This window comes from Macrobrachium nipponense, chromosome 6 (assembly GCF_015104395.2).
Source record: "Macrobrachium nipponense isolate FS-2020 chromosome 6, ASM1510439v2, whole genome shotgun sequence".
NCBI classification, from domain to species: domain Eukaryota; kingdom Metazoa; phylum Arthropoda; class Malacostraca; order Decapoda; family Palaemonidae; genus Macrobrachium; species Macrobrachium nipponense.
The window spans coordinates 36369179-36385397 of NC_061108.1; the positions used below are offsets into that span (position 1 = coordinate 36369179).

General features: G+C 47.0%; 3 protein-coding genes across 6 annotated transcripts in view; 2 read left to right on the forward strand and 1 right to left on the reverse strand.

Moving 5' to 3' along the window:
* Positions 1-1965, reverse strand: part of LOC135216186 (DNA topoisomerase 3-alpha-like) — a 308863-nt gene extending 306898 nt beyond the window's left edge. Inside the window, exon 1 of one of the 4 annotated variants that reach the window (XM_064251319.1) lies at positions 1799-1965. The gene's annotated coding sequence lies outside the window, so the exon portion shown is untranslated. Of the gene's footprint in view, positions 1-1535; positions 1664-1710 lie in introns of those variants that run through there. The other 3 variants (XM_064251321.1, XM_064251320.1, XM_064251322.1) reach the window with 3 other exon arrangements.
* Positions 1966-7587: 5622 nt separating this feature from the next.
* Positions 7588-8573, forward strand: LOC135216492 (uncharacterized). The gene is made up of 2 exons (XM_064251863.1): positions 7588-7723; positions 7834-8573. Exons 1-2 carry the CDS (start codon positions 7588-7590, stop codon positions 8571-8573), a joined length of 876 nt encoding a protein of 291 aa, XP_064107933.1.
* A 5771-nt stretch (positions 8574-14344) lies between these two features.
* On the forward strand, positions 14345-15070 carry LOC135216493 (uncharacterized). Its single transcript, XM_064251865.1, has one exon. It carries the CDS (start codon positions 14345-14347, stop codon positions 15068-15070), a length of 726 nt encoding a protein of 241 aa, XP_064107935.1.
* The last annotated feature ends 1149 nt before the right edge of the window (positions 15071-16219 follow it).

Here is a 16219-nt window from a genome sequence, read left to right on the forward strand (position 1 = left end):
AATTTCACCAATTTCAACGTTTTGTGTGTAGTCTTATACCCAGTTTGGAGGTCAACACATACGAATGGCAACAGAGAGAGAGAGAGAGAGAGAGAGAGAGAGAGAGAGAGAGAAGAGAGAGAGAGAGAGAGAGAACGGAGGAGAAGACGAGAAGAAAAGGGATGGTGGTGGAGGGAAGGGGAGAGGGTAGGTGGAGCTTTATACACGTGTTCGTATCCATTTCTGCATAATGGAGTTTTTGTCTCTTGGTACAAGGACAAGTGTCGTTATTCTTTACGATTAGTGATTCACGATACCCTTATAAATTACGGCACTGGGTGTAATGCACTATAGCAAAATCTCGTTCTGTTAAGAGTGTTCGTTACAGAAATAGGTATTGCCCAAAAACCTGCTTGCACTGTCTCTGAAACCCATAGTAGACATGCTGCTTAGTTGTCAATCAAGTTTTTATAACCAAGTATTTTTTACAAGCTAGCTATTGAATAAATTTGTATTTTTCTCAGTCAAAACATATGCCCCATCAATGCTACTTTCCTCTTTTAACGACTTTCTGGTCATTGCAAATTCGGCCCCATAATTTCTTATGCTGCGAAAACAGACAGAGGCCCATGGACCAAAACGATTGCGTCACACTACGGCGATAATCCAGCAGTAAAACATCTTCATATATCCAAAAAGTAAATAATAAAGATATATATGCGCATTACGATTATAACAATTACATGTATAGCTGATAACAATCTGCATGAATAACTGGTAAACTGTTCTGCAATGACAGTTGAGTATAGCAATTATTTACAATAGGTACGAAAGTCAAGATGTCGTGACGTCATAATACAGAACTTAAAAGAACGTTCTAATTCAGAAAAATACTTAAATTTGAGTCAGAGTCGAGTTACTTTTTCAATAACGAATATTTTCAAATTAATCATCATAAATATGTAAAATATTGATGTTTTACTACTTATTTAAAAATTAGCTAAGAGCACGCTTCTCGTCATCTTCTACCAAAACAGCTGTTTACTCCTGGCTTGTTGTTGGTGAGAAATCGTGTTTCGATTGTTGTGATAAAAGTGCTCCAGCGTCTGTGGGTACAAGTGTGTGCGGATTTATCACAGGAAATGGAAAGTTTGTTGACACAAGCGACTCCGTAAACATCGAGATGGCGTCAATCTTCGAAACATTTTTAGTTGTAAGTAAAAATTTCTAGGTAAAGCGTTTTGGTGAGATTTCCACTGCCGTGGGCGCCATTTTCAGTACCCTCTGTTTAAATCTTAAAATTTGGCCTTAATTTCTAACTTTGGAGAAAATACTTACTTCGAAAGGAGAGTAGAGGTCTTTAGCTCCGTTTCTCACCAACAACAAGTCGCGACTGATGCCCATCTCGGGTGTCAGGACGCGTTATAATGTACTTTTTCGGAGGGTGGCAAACATTGATTGTAGGTGGCCTGGTTGGCCTGCCGTGGTAATCTACCCTAGTACCTACCTACCTAGCTAGGTATCATAACAACCCTTAAAAATACCTAGGTACCTACTAACAGCCAATCAGGAATTGCAAATATTAGTATCCAGAAATCAAGGATGAAGATCGGCGGTGGACTAGACTACCTAGGCTTAGGTAGGAAGGTAATGACAGCCTGGTTCTTGTCTCGACGTTCGCTTTTGACAGTTTCCTTGCGACTACAACAATAAGCTACTAGGCCTACTTACCTAAATGTGCATTTCTTATCATACCTGTGTAGCTCTCAAAACGTGTGTTACAGATATCCAGTGAAATTATCCTGGTAAGACATCGTACCTGAGAGAAACTATATAGGGTAGTTCACTGCTAATTAGGCTACATGATAGGTAGCTACAAGTTGTTGTTTTCACGATTACGAGGAGTCTCGCGCCATGATAACTTGAACTTCTTCTTCTTCCAAGTTTTGTGGGAAATTTCCTTCACGGTTGATTCAATTCCGAGCGTTCTGCTTCTTACCCAATGTAGAACTGTGATGTATTTTATGTTTTTCATAGCATTTATTGATTTACCTCATGCGTTTGCAATACTACGACTACGAAAAGTTTTATCGGGATAAAGAAAAACGGCCAGTATGGTACAATCAACCAAATGCCGATAGGTGTTTCAGAACCACAGTATATTTTCAATGGAACTAAAAATATTGAAAAATTGAAATTAGATCAGCATTGTTTGCAGACTTAATTTTGGAGAAGACGTGAAGCCCATGTTAACATTATTATTTTAGATTCTGGCTTCCAATCAAGTTTTAGGTTGTTCTGTTATATATTAGAATACGTATATTTCCATTTCAAATCTAGTGAGGTCCTGAGTTACCGCGGGTGAAACATTTGTCATCTTGGAAGTTAATATCAGCACAGTAGCTTCTGTTATATCATGGTCTTTATGTTTGAAGATTGAAAAAGTGCTGCATATTAGAAGTGTTAATAATAAGATATGGATGCCACGTGCGCATCGGCAATTAAAGAAAGTAAAAGTGCAAGATAAATAAATAAAATTAGATGAGAAGGCAAAGAAATCCCATACAGACGGGGAGAAACTGCTTCATCGTGAGAGGATCTCAGCTGCAGCTCTGTTAAGGTGCACTTTCAAGGTCAAACGGTTTATCTAACCAGATTGCTCAAGCTATTTGCCAGTGGTTTTAAAGAGGTGTCACACAGTCAAATCAAATTAATAACCAAACTCAGTAGGAGTCGCACACTTGAGAAGCAACGACGCCTCTGGAGCAACGCGCTGTTATGGCTATTGATTGAAGTGTTGCTAAAAAAAATGTACATGGACAAAAGATTGGTTGCTAAAACGAAACCACCATATTTTTTATGCAAACTTGCTTGGTGATGTGAGATTAAAGTCAGAGTACAGGCGCAATCATATTGAAATGGACGAGGCAAGTATCTTCACTCCTTTGATAAAAGTACAAGGATGCAAGCATGAAAAGCCATTTCTTCTCATGAAATGTTGAGAGCCATAGAGTTTGTGTGTGTGTGTTATTATACTGTTCAGATTGTAAAAGCTCTCTCGTGGCAAGTCTTGACCATAAAATCTTTCTCTGCATCTTTCCCCACCTCAATTTGGGGTCGATGTTTCTGACAGTTTTCCTCCACCTGGATTGGTCAAATACATCGTGCTCTGACAATTGTTTACCTTGCAGATCTTGTTTAATTACATCCATCAACCTTCGCTTCAGTCTTCATCTCGCTCTGTCACCAGGCACCTCCGTCTGCATCACTCTCCTCCTTACATGTTGTAAAGACGTCTTCTTTACCCAATAATTATGATCATGTACCGCATCTATCAACGCAGCAAGAGTCTCATGTATATATTTGTCTATAGAATTTCCTGACCTTTTCGCCAATATATTTTCTATCACTCTATGTACATTATTTCTCTTTTTATTTTTATTTGATTGACTGTTAACACACACAAACTGCTCTCACTCAGTGTGTGGGTTGCGAGGCCTTGGGTCGTGCACCACATTTCCGTCCGCATGCTGCTATGTATATACCCTTTGCCCAGGTAATAAATCAATCAGTACCCAGTTCTGTCTTCTTTGATCTCACAACTGGTGACCCGAGGAGCGACGGTAAACACAGAAGGCCCTTAACGGAACTATACGGCGACAAAGTCTAGACCTCTGAAAGCTCCTTCCTCGGAGAACACCAACGCCACTAATGGACTAATTATGGCATACCTTCTTCAGGTATGTTCTGGCCTTCTCGAACGGTTTGGCCCTGCCTTTATGATTCACATCAACATTATTCAATTATTAACGGAACCACACAGTGTATAGTTTTGACTTCTGACAAGCCCCAAACACCATTAACAGACTAAATACAGTGCTTATTTTGCTTTTTGGTGTGAGTCAAAAGCAAGACACTGAGGTAGGAAGTCGTTCCGAGGACACTGATCCTCTGCATCACCCTCTCACCTTCGAAGGCAGCAATACTCCAGGCGATGAAACTGCCACCGTTCTTGCAGTAAAATACAGCATCCTGGTTCCTGCAGGCAGACGTCCATTTCCGTGTAGCTAAGATCATGGATAAGGAAACCAAAGCATTTGTCACCATGACAATGCTGCTGGAGGAGGTATTCAACAGAATCACCCCATGGTTGGACTCGCAGTCGGGCAAAATCAAGTACAAAAATCTATGGAAGAAACTCATTGACATGTACTCCATGCCCATCCCAGAGAGAGCCCAACATGCCCTTGACCTGATGAACCAGCCCCTGGGGGACACATCACCCAGGGATGCCTGGGACGAACTACGAGGTCTTCTGATGCTGCCGGGCTTCGACTCAGATGTACAGAGGAGGGAGATCAGCTTGTTGCGAGAAATATTCCAGTGGTGCTTCCTGCAGGAGGTGAGGGCACAAATCATGGAAGCAGATGCACTCTCATTGAACGAATTGGTGAGCATCACACACAAACTCTATGAGGCCACCAGGGCCTCCAAGCATGCTGCAACACTTGCAGCCTAGTAGCAGATGAAGCCGAGGAGGGGGACACGAACGCTGTATACAGGAAGAAGGTACTGCCACAGTAGCAGAAGACAAGGTCAAATCCAGCCTGGTGTTACTTCCATCGGAGGTTCGGAAAGGACGCCAAGAATTGCAGAGCCCGTTGGGAGGACTGCGACTGCATGTCTGGTGCCGCAACTACACTAGATGCTGCAAACAGAAGCCCCAAGTAAGCGTGCTGGTTGGAGACGGCAACTGGCATCATTATCTCTTGTCCCACCTTGACATCCAACATGGCGCAGTGATTCTTAAGGACCAACGTGACCCTCACCATGCCCTTCCAGCGTCGCTCAGCGCAGTCCACCCCAAGGGCCGCACGCCCTGTCGTCGTCCCCCATGGGCTCGTTCCTGCCCTGCAAGAAGCCAGGCAGGCCATGGCGGCACAGCAACAAATAATCAACTCCCTCCGTGACCGGATTACGACACACGCTACCCCTGCACCATGTGTCCCTTCGTCTGCAGCCCCGGAGAAGTGTGAAATCGAGCTGAAGCCCGCCGCGTTCAGATCCTGGAGAAGATCGATGGAATGTTGGATCGAATTGTGCAGACTACCACCGCACGAGGTCGTCCACCACATCAGGCTATACTGCACACCCCCCTCTGCAACGAGCGCTGGACGCCAGATTCACCTCTCAGGAATGGAGTAACCTCACCGCTACGGAAGCCATGGATTTCATTCGCGATATTGTGTTACGCTCTATAAACCGTGCTGTGTTATGGTCGGAGTTTTTCAATGCGATACAAGGCCCAGGCGAAAGCGTTAGTGATTACTTTTTAAAGTGTTCTCAAAAGGCCACTGATTGCAATTTCCAGTGCCCTCAGTGTCAGTGTAGCCTAGCCGAATATATGTTATTACCTAAGTTAACGGTGGGCCTAAGTGATGAGGCTATGCGTCGTCATGTGTACCAATGTAGCAATGACATTAATAGTGTTAGCGCCCTTAGGGCTAGGTGCTGTGCCTACGAGGTGGCCCATGTTGACGCCGCTGCGCGCCAATGCAATTGGCGGGAAACTGCTCTCGCGGCTGGCAGCGAGATACCCGAGGCAGATCATCCAAATGCAACAGTCGCTGGTACAGGTAGGGGCCGCCCACCCCCTCCCTGTGGGAACTGCGGCGGCCGCCACACCCCCGGCAGAGCCTCATGCCCCGCCAAGTCCGCTGTATGCAACGGATGCCGCAAGCAGGGCCACTATAAAAAATGCTGCAGGAAATCCCATGCAAAAACGGCAGAATCCCCGACAGATGTGTCTAGTGCTGTGTCTGGTGCTGTGCTTGTTGTGGGCACCAACCTCACCCGCCACCCAGTAGTGGAGGTAACAGTCGTCCACACCGCCACAGGAGTACAAACGCAGGACGTGTACTTCGGGCAGTCGGCAAAGCACCTCTTCCTGTCACTGGACGCCTGTAGGGACTTGAAGCTGGTACCCAAGGAGTTCCCCAACCCCACCCCCGCGGTGGCACACGTGAGCTTGTTCGATGGCGTAGCCCGACGGGCCGCCCAGGTACCACCCCGACCCGCCGAGGTGCCCCTGCCGCCCCAGGAGGAGCATGCGGCCAGACTGGAAGCCTGGCTCCTGCAACATTTTGCCATGACGACGTTTAACACAGCCAGAAAGCCACTGCCAGTGATGCAGGGGAAACCGCACCACATCCACCTGCTCCCAGGAGCCACGCCCTACGCATGCCACACCCCAGCATTGGTGCCAAAACACTGGGAAGAGGAAGTGAAGGCCCAGCTCGAAGAGGACGTCGCCCGCGGCGTCATAGAACCAGTACCTGCTAGGCAGCCGACCGAGTGGTGTGCCCGTATGGTGGTCGTCGCCAAGAAATCAGGACAGCCACGCCGTACAGTCAACTACAACGCATCCTGCCTGCGGGAGACACACCATACCCCAGCCCCATTCGACATGGTGTCCGGGGTACCCAAGCACACATTCAAGACTGTGGCGGACGCATACTGGGGATACCACCAGGTGGAGCTAGACGAGGAAAGTCGCGACCTGACCACATTCATCACCCCCTGGGGGAGATTTCGTTACCGACGTACCCCCATGGGACACTGCTCCGCCGGCAATGCGTATACCCGACGATTCGACGACGCCATCCAGGACATCCAGAGGAAATACAAGTGTGTGGACGACACCCTGCTCTATGACGACAGTGTCGAAGGGGCTTTCTGGCACGCCTACGACTTCCTCGAAACCTGCGCAGCTAAGGGCATCACCCTGAAGCCGGAGAAGTTCCAGTTCGCAAGAAGAGAAGTGGACTTTGTGGGCTTCAACTTGGGCTGGGAGGCCTACAAGCCAACAGAGGAACGCTTGGGAGCCATCAAGAACTTCCCGATGCCGTGTCAGCCCTCTATCACCGACATAAGGGCGTGGTACGGATTCGTCAACCAGCTGGCACCCTTCCTCGCAACAGCCCCCATCATGAACACATTCAGGGAGCTCCTCAAGAAGCCAACAGGGAAGTTAGTGTACTGGGACGAGGCACTCCGCACCAAATTCCATCACGCTCAGGACACAATCTGCCAATTAGCAAAGGACGGGTTGGCCTACTACGACAGGAGCCGCCCCACAGCAGCGATCACTGACTGGAGCAAAGAGGGCATAGGGTTTGTTATTCTCCAGCAGTATTGCATGTCAGCTCCGCCGCCACACCCTTTTGCTGCACGAGCGGGTGGCGCATGGCGCTATGCGGCAGCCGCCATCTCACCGCCGCTGAAGCTGGCTACGCCGCCGTGGAGGGGGAAGCCCTCGCGGTAGCCTGGTGTCTCCAGAAGGTGAGGCTGTTCCTGCTGGGGTGCCCCAACCTCACCGTCGTGACAGACCACCGCCCATTAACCAAGTTGCTGGGGGATCGGGTCCTTACGGAAATCTCCAACCCCCGTCTCTTCAAGCTGAAGGAAAGAACCCTGCAGTACCGCTTCAGGGTCAAGTATCTGCCGGGGAAGCGTAACAGTGCGGCAGACTTCCTATCACGATACCCCGCCTTGAAAGCCGATCCCAGCACCCACGACGTGGACCTCGACGAGGACCTCACCAACGCCATGGCGGCCGCTGTCTTGGCAGCAGTAGAGCACGACAGCTGCGTCGTGGACGAGGCAAGTGTCAGACATGCCGCCGTCAGCGACCCTGTGTATCAGCTGCTCATGGCCAGGGTCCTGGCCGGGGACTGGGCCGACAGTAAGCCCCAGGAAGTTGCATGCCTTCGGCCCTTCTAGGTATCAGGGAGAGGCTGGCCATCGTCCAAGACTTAGTGACATACACATTTGAACAGGGCAACGTCCGCCTAGTTATACCGGAGCCCCTTCGTCAGCAGGTGGCTGCCAACCTACACGCAGGCCACCAAGGCCTGGACTCCATGCAACGACGAGTGCGCCAGACGGTATACTGGCCTAGACTCGAGGGGGACCTGCAGTATCGCCGCTCCTTGTGCGAAGAATGCGACGTTCACGCACCATCCCAGGCCGCGGAGGAACTCATCATCACGCCGCCCCCCCACAGGTTGGCTGGAGCTGGCCCACTTCCCCCCTCCTCTCACATCAAGACCCAGCTATGTCGCTACTTCGCCAGGTGGGGGGCCCCGGAGCAAATCTCCACGGACGGGGGCACTAATCTGGCAAGCGAGGAAATGGGGGAATTTTTCAAGTTGTGGGACGTGTCCGTGCGACTATCATCTGCCCAGTACCCGCAGTCCAACTGCAGGGCAGAGGCCGCGGTCAAGGTTGGGAAGCGGATAATAATGGCCAACACGGGCAGCGGCGGCAACCTCGACACGGACAAGTCCTCGTTGGCTATGCTGCAGTACCTCAACACACCCCTCTGCGGAATGAATAAGTCACCCGCCCAGATGGTAGCAGGCAGGCAGCTCCGAGACGGCGTACCTACGGCCCGCTGGCACCTCACGGTAGACAAACACAGGGGGGCAACCCTCCGGCATAGAGAACGTCAGATGGCTGACAATGGTGCTGCCCTCACTGAGAACGGACCCTCCAGAACGCTTCCCGTCATCAACCCGGGCTCCCATGTATGAGTGCAAAATCAAGCCACCAAGCTGTGGGACCGTACCGGTATCGTGACGGAAACGCTCCCATACCGACAATACATAGTCAGACTGAACGGCAGCGGGCACCTCTCCCTCCGTAACAGGAAACACCTGCGACTCACATCATCGGGGCCCCAGCCAGTGCGAGCCACACCTGCCACACATCCACCCCCTCCCACACCCAAGCAGCCACCGGTTAGCCACCCAACGCCCAGCCCGCAAGCAGTGCGGGAGTCACGCCCATCACGTCACGCCAGGAGGCCAGCTTGGATGAATGACTACATATGACGTCTTTGACTGTCATAGACCCTTCTTATGTGTAATCATGTACATTACGGCAGCATCTGTTTATTTTGTTTTATTGGATCTGTCCCATTACTCTGTCGCACGCATCCAATATAATCCATGTATATCCATGTATTCTTTTTATTTCCTATCCATGTATACCCATGTATTAATCTAGGGGGGGGGATGATGGAGTACCTGCTATTGTTTAGATATGTTTTCCCATGGCGAGCAGGCGCCAAGTAAGCGTGCCGGTTGGAGACGGCAACTGGCGTCAGTATGTAATTGAGGACCTAATAAACCACACGCCTCTACCACCGTGTATCTCTTGTCCCACCTTGACATCCAACAGGCACCAATTTCCTTGCACAACATGGACTGCTAGTAGACGTCAGCCAAAAACTCCTGCTGGATACCCCAACCTGCCGCTCCCGACAGCTCTCCACCAGACTGGGAATGCTCGCCAGAACTGCGTCAGGTGTCGGTTACCCAGGCCAAGTGCGGCATCCAGCACCACATCACCACCGCAGGCCCACCGACACGTCAAGTTCCACCACTTACTACCCAAGAAACTTCAGGATGCTAAACGACTATTCGCTGAGATGGAAAGGATGGGTATCTGCAAAAAGGCATCAAGTGCACATGGTGAAGAAACCAGACGGTTCCTGGAGGCCCTGTGAAGACTATCATTGGCTGAACCTAGTGACAACACCAGACCACCATCCCCTGCCAAACATGTAGGACCTAACAGGAGCCCTGCCCGGGGGCCAAGATATTCACAAAAATGGATTTGCTCAAGTCCTATTTTAAGGTGCCAGTACATCCTGGCAACGTTCCGAAGACAGCCATCATCACACTGTTCAGGACATATACCTTCTCCTACTCCACCCTCGGCCTCAGGAACACAAAGGCCACATTCCAACGCCTGATGGACAGCATCTTGGGAGACCTAACTTTCTGTGTCTGCTACGTGGAGGACTTCCTGATCTTCTCTAGGTCCCCGGAGGAGCACCTGGGTCACATCCGGACAGTGCTGAAATGCCTTCGGGAGAACGGATTGATCATCATATTCGACAAATGTAACTTTGGAGTGGAGAAGGTAGACTTCCTAGGACATGAGATTTCTCTGACAGGTGTCCGCCCCATGGCCTCCAAGGTGGATGCAGTGGAAGATTTTCCAACACCAAAGCATCAAGTCCCTACAGGAGTTCTTCAGCATGGTAAACTACTACCAACAATTCGTGCCAGCCATCGCTTGCATCATGTATCCCCTAATCAGTGCTGACGGGGAAGCCAAAAGCACTGACTTGGGAAGTCCCACAGCAAAAGGCGTTCAAACAGATAAAGGCAGCCTTCGCCAAAGCCACCACCTTAACATATCAAGACTCCACTGGCCCCCTGAGACTTACCACCAATGCCAGCAATGTTGCTTGTGGAGCTGTGTATGAGCAGATAGTAGACGGTTCCCCCCACCCGCTTGTGTTTTTTAGCTGCAAGTTAAAGCCGCCGGAGACCCGCTACAATGCATTCGACAGGGAACTGCTGGCAATCTACCAAGACGTGTGGGACTTCAAGTACCTCTTGGACGGCAGCCCATTCACCATCCTAACAGACCACAAGCCGTTGGTACGTGCATTCACGAAGGTGGAAGACACATGGTCAGCAAGACAGCAATGACACCTGGCTGCTATCTCTGAATTTGGATGCATCACCAGCTTCGTCCCTGGCAAGTATAACCTGGTAGCTGATGCCCTATTAAGGATTGAAATAAATTCAGTCCACCTAGGCATAGACTACAAAGACTTGGTGAAGGAACAGGCTGCAGAACCAGAAACATCAGCTTACTGCACAGCACTTACCGCACTGAAGTGGGAAGACATGTCAATAGGTGAGTCCGGATTGACACTTCTTTGTAACACCAGCACAGGCCGCCCTCGCCCCCTGATACCCATGTTATGAAGAAAGCAGGCGTTCGACATCCTCCACGGGCTGTCCCATACATCAGAACAAACAACAACGTGCCTGATGACAGAGAAATTTGTGTGGCATGGGATCAGGAATGACATACGAGAATAGGCGAAGAACTGCATACCATGCCAGAAAAGTAAGATCACCCAGCACACAGAATCAGGTATTGAGACTTCCCTCAACCATGATGGCGTTTCAGGCACATCCACATAGACGTTGTAGGACCTCTGCCGCAATAGAGGACACCAGATACCTCCTGACAGTCACAGACTGTTTCACAAGATGGCCGGAAGCAACCCCAATTGTAGAAGCATCAACAAGCGCCTGTGCAGAGGCCTTTCTATCAAGTTGGATAAGCCATTTTGGTGTGCCAAACGATATAACTACAGACAGGGGCCCGACATTCTTGTCAGAACTCTGGGTCTCCCTGGCAAGCCTGATGGGGACAACACTCCACTTGAGTTTCCTTCCCGGGATCCTGGGATCCCGGAATCCCGTGATTTTGGACCAAAATGTGCCTCTTATATTTCCCGGGATTTGAGTTGATATCCTGGGATTTTTACTGGTATTATATATTTCCGATACACAGCTATTACAAGGCGTGGGACAAAAAGGAGTATGATTGCATACATATAGGAAAGGAATCTAATGTTTGAGGTAACAGGAGAGAGAACACAAAATTTAGAAAAAATATTCCAGGCCCTCAAAAATCTACCACCATCAGTTGAAGCTGAAAGGGCTTTTTCAGCTGCTGGACTCTTTATTACAAAACTAAGAACCAGGTTAACTGATCGCAGTATTTATTGTTTGTGTCTTTCAAAGAGCTACTATATCAATAACTCATAGATAATGTTATGTAACTAGAAAAAAAAATCTAGTTTATTTTATGCAACTCCAAAAAATTTTTAGTTTAATTTAAGTAACTCAAAAAAATTCTAGTTTATTTTATGTAACAAAAAAATTTAGTTTAATTTATGTAATTCTAGTTTAATTTATGTAACTAAAAAAATTCTTGTCTATTACATGTAGCTCAAAAAGTTCTAGTTTATTTTATGTACCTCAAAAAACTTCTAGTTTATTTTATTTTTCCAAAAGTTAAAAGCTACTGAAATCAGCATTTACTAAGTTTTAATGGAGCAAGGATTATTATCCTATTACAGTAGCTTCTAATTCTAAATTACATTGACTTAGTTTAAATATAAAGGTTACCAATAAAATTAATGAAAACTAATAGAACTTAATTCTCTGATTAATTAAATGAGATTAAATAAAATTTTGCTTGATCAACCACGTGTATCATTCAACAGCCTAGTTTACTGCTGTTACACCATTTTTACATTTACTTTGAAAGTATGATAAATTGTAGCTCTTTGAGATATAAAAGCATTAATAGGGCTTAGTATAAAACCTTTTAATAACACCTGATGGGGGAAATCCCAGGATCCCGGGAAATAGACTGCTTTTTCCCGAAATCCCGGGATACAGAAAAGTTCCTAAAACAGGAAACCCTACACTCCACAGTACAACGGCATGGAACCCTGCAGCCAATGGTATGGTGGAAAGAACCCACTGTTCATTAAAAGCAGCTCTGATGGTACATTGTACTGACAAGAATTGGAAGGCAAAGCTGCCCTGGGTCCTGCTGGGTCTCGGCACCGCACCAAGGGCAAACGGCTAGGAATCTCCCGCAGAAAAAGTCTATGGTGAAGCATTGGCCATATCTAGAGAATTCTTCCCACTTGAGCCAGACAACCTGGATACACCCCTTCCAAGACTAAGAGAAATTACAAAGAAGTTTGCACCCTGCTGGAAGGCTTTTGTGGACAGGACCCATATCTTCAGCCCAGAAGGTCTAAAAACCTGTACAGACATCTTCATGAGGAATGACACCCACCGCCCACCCTTGACCAGACCTTACAGAGGACCATACCAAGTCATCAGTAGAACATCTAAGGCCTACCTCATCAACATCCATGGGCGGGAAGACTGGATATCTATTGATAGGTTAAAGCCAGTCTTCCTAATGGACAGCAGAACCCAGGAGGAAACTGGCAGACGTCCCAAAATTCCTCCACAAAACAAGACCTTGGATGAAGAGATCCACATCCCAAAACGAGGTCGAGGACGTCCCAAAGGCCACACTAAGGATGTCATCCGTCCCACAACTGCAAATATCAAGAACTTGTGGTCAGGTCTTACCCAAGAAGATACTGTGTAACATTCAACAGGTCTTCCAATCATTATTTCATAATAATTGTCTGGGGGGGGGGGGGTGCCGGTGAGGGTACTTGTAATTCCGATCATGTACCGCATCTATCAGTGCAGCAAGAATCTCATGTATATATTTGAATGTAGAATTTCCTGGCCTTTTCGCCAATATATATTTTATCACTATGTACATTATGTCTCTTTTTTTATTGCTATTTGATTGACTGTTAACAAACATAAATTGCTCTCACTCATCATGCGGGTTGCGAGGCCTGGGGTTAGGCACCATGTTTCCGTCTGAACGCTGCAATATATACCCTTTGCCCAGGTAATAAATCAGTCAGTACCCAGTTCTGTCTTCTTTGACCTCACAATGTCTCATCCCTTCTCATCACTTGACCCTGTCCATTTTTGTCACTCCACTCATCCACCTGAGCATTTTAATCTCTATCACATCTGATTTCTTCTCTTGCACCCTTTACCAGCCACGTTTCTGCTTCATACATCAAAGCTGGTCTTACTTCTGTCTCATACTAAAGTATTCCTTTAACATTTATGTTGATTCTGCTGTCGTGCAAGACACCTAGAATCTTTCTCCAATTTTTCCATCCAGCTGTATGTTATTTCTACACCCAAGCTGCCATCATCAGCTACTGTTGAACCAAGATACGTAGTACTTAAATTTTTCTACTTGGTTCAACTTTGTCCTTTCATACTAATCTCGGAGTCTTGATCTTCATTAAAACTTGGGTATTCAGTCTTCTTTCTACTGATCTTTAATCCTCTGTCTTCTAGTACCTTCCTCCACAGCTTTTTGTTTTGACTCGACTACCTGTGTTGGTGCCGCATAACACCATGTCATCAGCAAACAACATGCTCCAGGGGGATTGATCTTATTCCTTAAGATGGCCCATCCATAATCACGTCAAAAAGATATGGACTTAACCAGATCCCTGATGTAAACCAACTCTTACTGGTATCCATTCTGGTTTGTATGTTTTTTTTCTACGTTGCATGGAAATAGTGGTTAATCCAGCCACCTGGGGTGGGGGCAAGCCAGCCTCAAAGGGTGCCAGTCCCAAGCCCGGATAAATAGGGAGGGTTGGTGTCAGGAAGAGCATCCAACCGTAAAAACCCACGCCAGAACCAATGAAATGAGTCGTGATATTGATGAGAATAGTGCTAGGGCGTACTCCATAAACGACACACAGACACATCGACCTAACTCTGTGACAAGGCGAGGGCTACTGCATCATGAGCGGGTGCAGTTAAAGAAGTGAGCTCTAAATGTGTTCAGAATGGGCCAACTCAATATCGGGTCTATGACAGGAAGAGGAAGAGAGTTGGCTGAGTTAATGAGAATAAAGCGAGTGGATATTTTGTGTGTGCAGGAAACTCTATGGAAGGGTAATAGAGCCAAAGAACTGGGGGATGGCTACGAGCTAATCTATAGTGGAGCAAATGAGCAGGGTAGGAACGGCGTTGGTGTAGTGCTGTCGGGGGAAATGAAGAATGCAGTGACAGAAGTGAATAGAAAGAATGACTGCATTATGCGTGTGAAGATATGTTATGGATGGAGGGGAACAATGAACATCATTAGTGCTTATGCTCCACAAGTGGGCTGTGCAGAGGAAGAAATGAGCAGTTTTCGGAACGAAATGAATGAGGTAACACAAGAACTGGAAAAGCCGGAGAGGATTGAAGTGGTGACAGAATTTAATGGACATGTCGGAAATGAAAATGATGTAATTGAACGTGTACATGGAGGATATGGGATCGGGGAGAGAAACCCAGAAGGAGAGAGTCTAGTAGACTTTGCCATGTCTTTTAATATGGCAATAGTGTGTACGTTCTTCAAAAAGAAGAGGGAGCACTTGATAACATACAGGAATGGCAGTAGATGCACACAAATAGATTACCTCCATCACAATAGATCAAGACTGGTGGAAGTTAGGAATTGTAAAGGTATCCTAGGTGACCACGTGCCCCCCCCCCCCAACATAGGCTCCTTTGTATGGATTTGAAGTGGAATAAATTGTTAGGGAGGGATAATGATAAGAAGAGAGAGTTTAGGAAAAGAGTGCTGGGAGAGGTTGATCTGGGAATTGAAGATGTGGGAGAATGGTGGAGGCATAATGCACCAGTGATTAGAAGACATGGAAAAGAGATACTAGGGGAAACATCTGGAATAGTATGGGGGAAAAAGGAGTGCTGGTGGGTGGGGGAAGTGGTGAAGGGTAAAAGGGAGGCAAAGAAGAGATTTGAAGAGTCACAGCTGGAGAAGGACAGAGAACGATTAAGAGAAAGAAACAAAGAAGTAAAAAGGGTGGTAGCTCAAGCTAAGCCAAGGGCATATGAAGAGGTTTATAATGAACTGGAAACCAAGGAGGGGTTGAGTAAGATGTTCAAACTGTCAAAAGTAAGAAATAAAAGAGCAAAGGACATCACCCATATTAAGCAAATGAAAGATAGGAATGGTACTGTCATAAAAAAGGAAGAAGACATCTCTAGGGATGAAGTGATACGAGCCTTAAAAAGAATGAGGAATGGGAAGGCAACAGGACCTGACTTAATCCCAGTGGAAGTTTGGAAAGCCTTAGGAGAGGAAAGGGTGGACATCTTGTATGATCTTATGGTAAAAATATTTGAACAAGAAAAGATACCAGAAAAATAGAAGGAAAGCATATTGATACCTATATTTAAAAGTAAAGGGGATGTCTAGGAATGCAGTAATTATAGAGGTATCAAACTAATGTCTCACACGTTGAGGGAGAAGAAGGTGACGTTAAAGTATGTCAGAATTATTCAGGAGATGTACAGGAATGCTTATACTAGAGTGAGAAGCAGTGTTGGAGAGACAGATGGATTTGAGATAGGAGTTGGATTACACCAAAGGTCAGCACTTAGCCCACTCATCATCAACATCATGATGGATGTAATGACCAAGGATGTTAGAAAAGCAGTGCCATGGTGCATATTATATGCAGATGATATTGTGTTACGTTCAGAGGGGAGGGAGGAGTTGGAGGGGAGGTTAGAGAGGTGGAGAGCAGCACTTGAGGAGAGAGGAAGGAGAATAAGCAGATCAAAAACCGAATATATGTGTGCCAGTATTAATGAGGATGGTGGAAATAGCACTAGATTGGGTGGGGAAGAAATAAATAGAGTACAGA

What these genes read in the sequence shown, in the direction of transcription:
- LOC135216492 (XM_064251863.1), top strand. Translation starts at nt 7,588, where the DNA reads ATGGCGGCCGCTGTCTTGGCAGCAGTAGAGCACGACAGCTGCGTCGTG. An exon ending in GGCCGGGGACTGGGCCGACA is followed by an intron (nt 7,724 to 7,833) that starts GTAAGCCCCAGG and finishes ACGTCCGCCTAG; the next exon opens with TTATACCGGAGCCCCTTCGT.
- LOC135216493 (XM_064251865.1), top strand. Translation starts at nt 14,345, where the DNA reads ATGGGCCAACTCAATATCGGGTCTATGACAGGAAGAGGAAGAGAGTTG.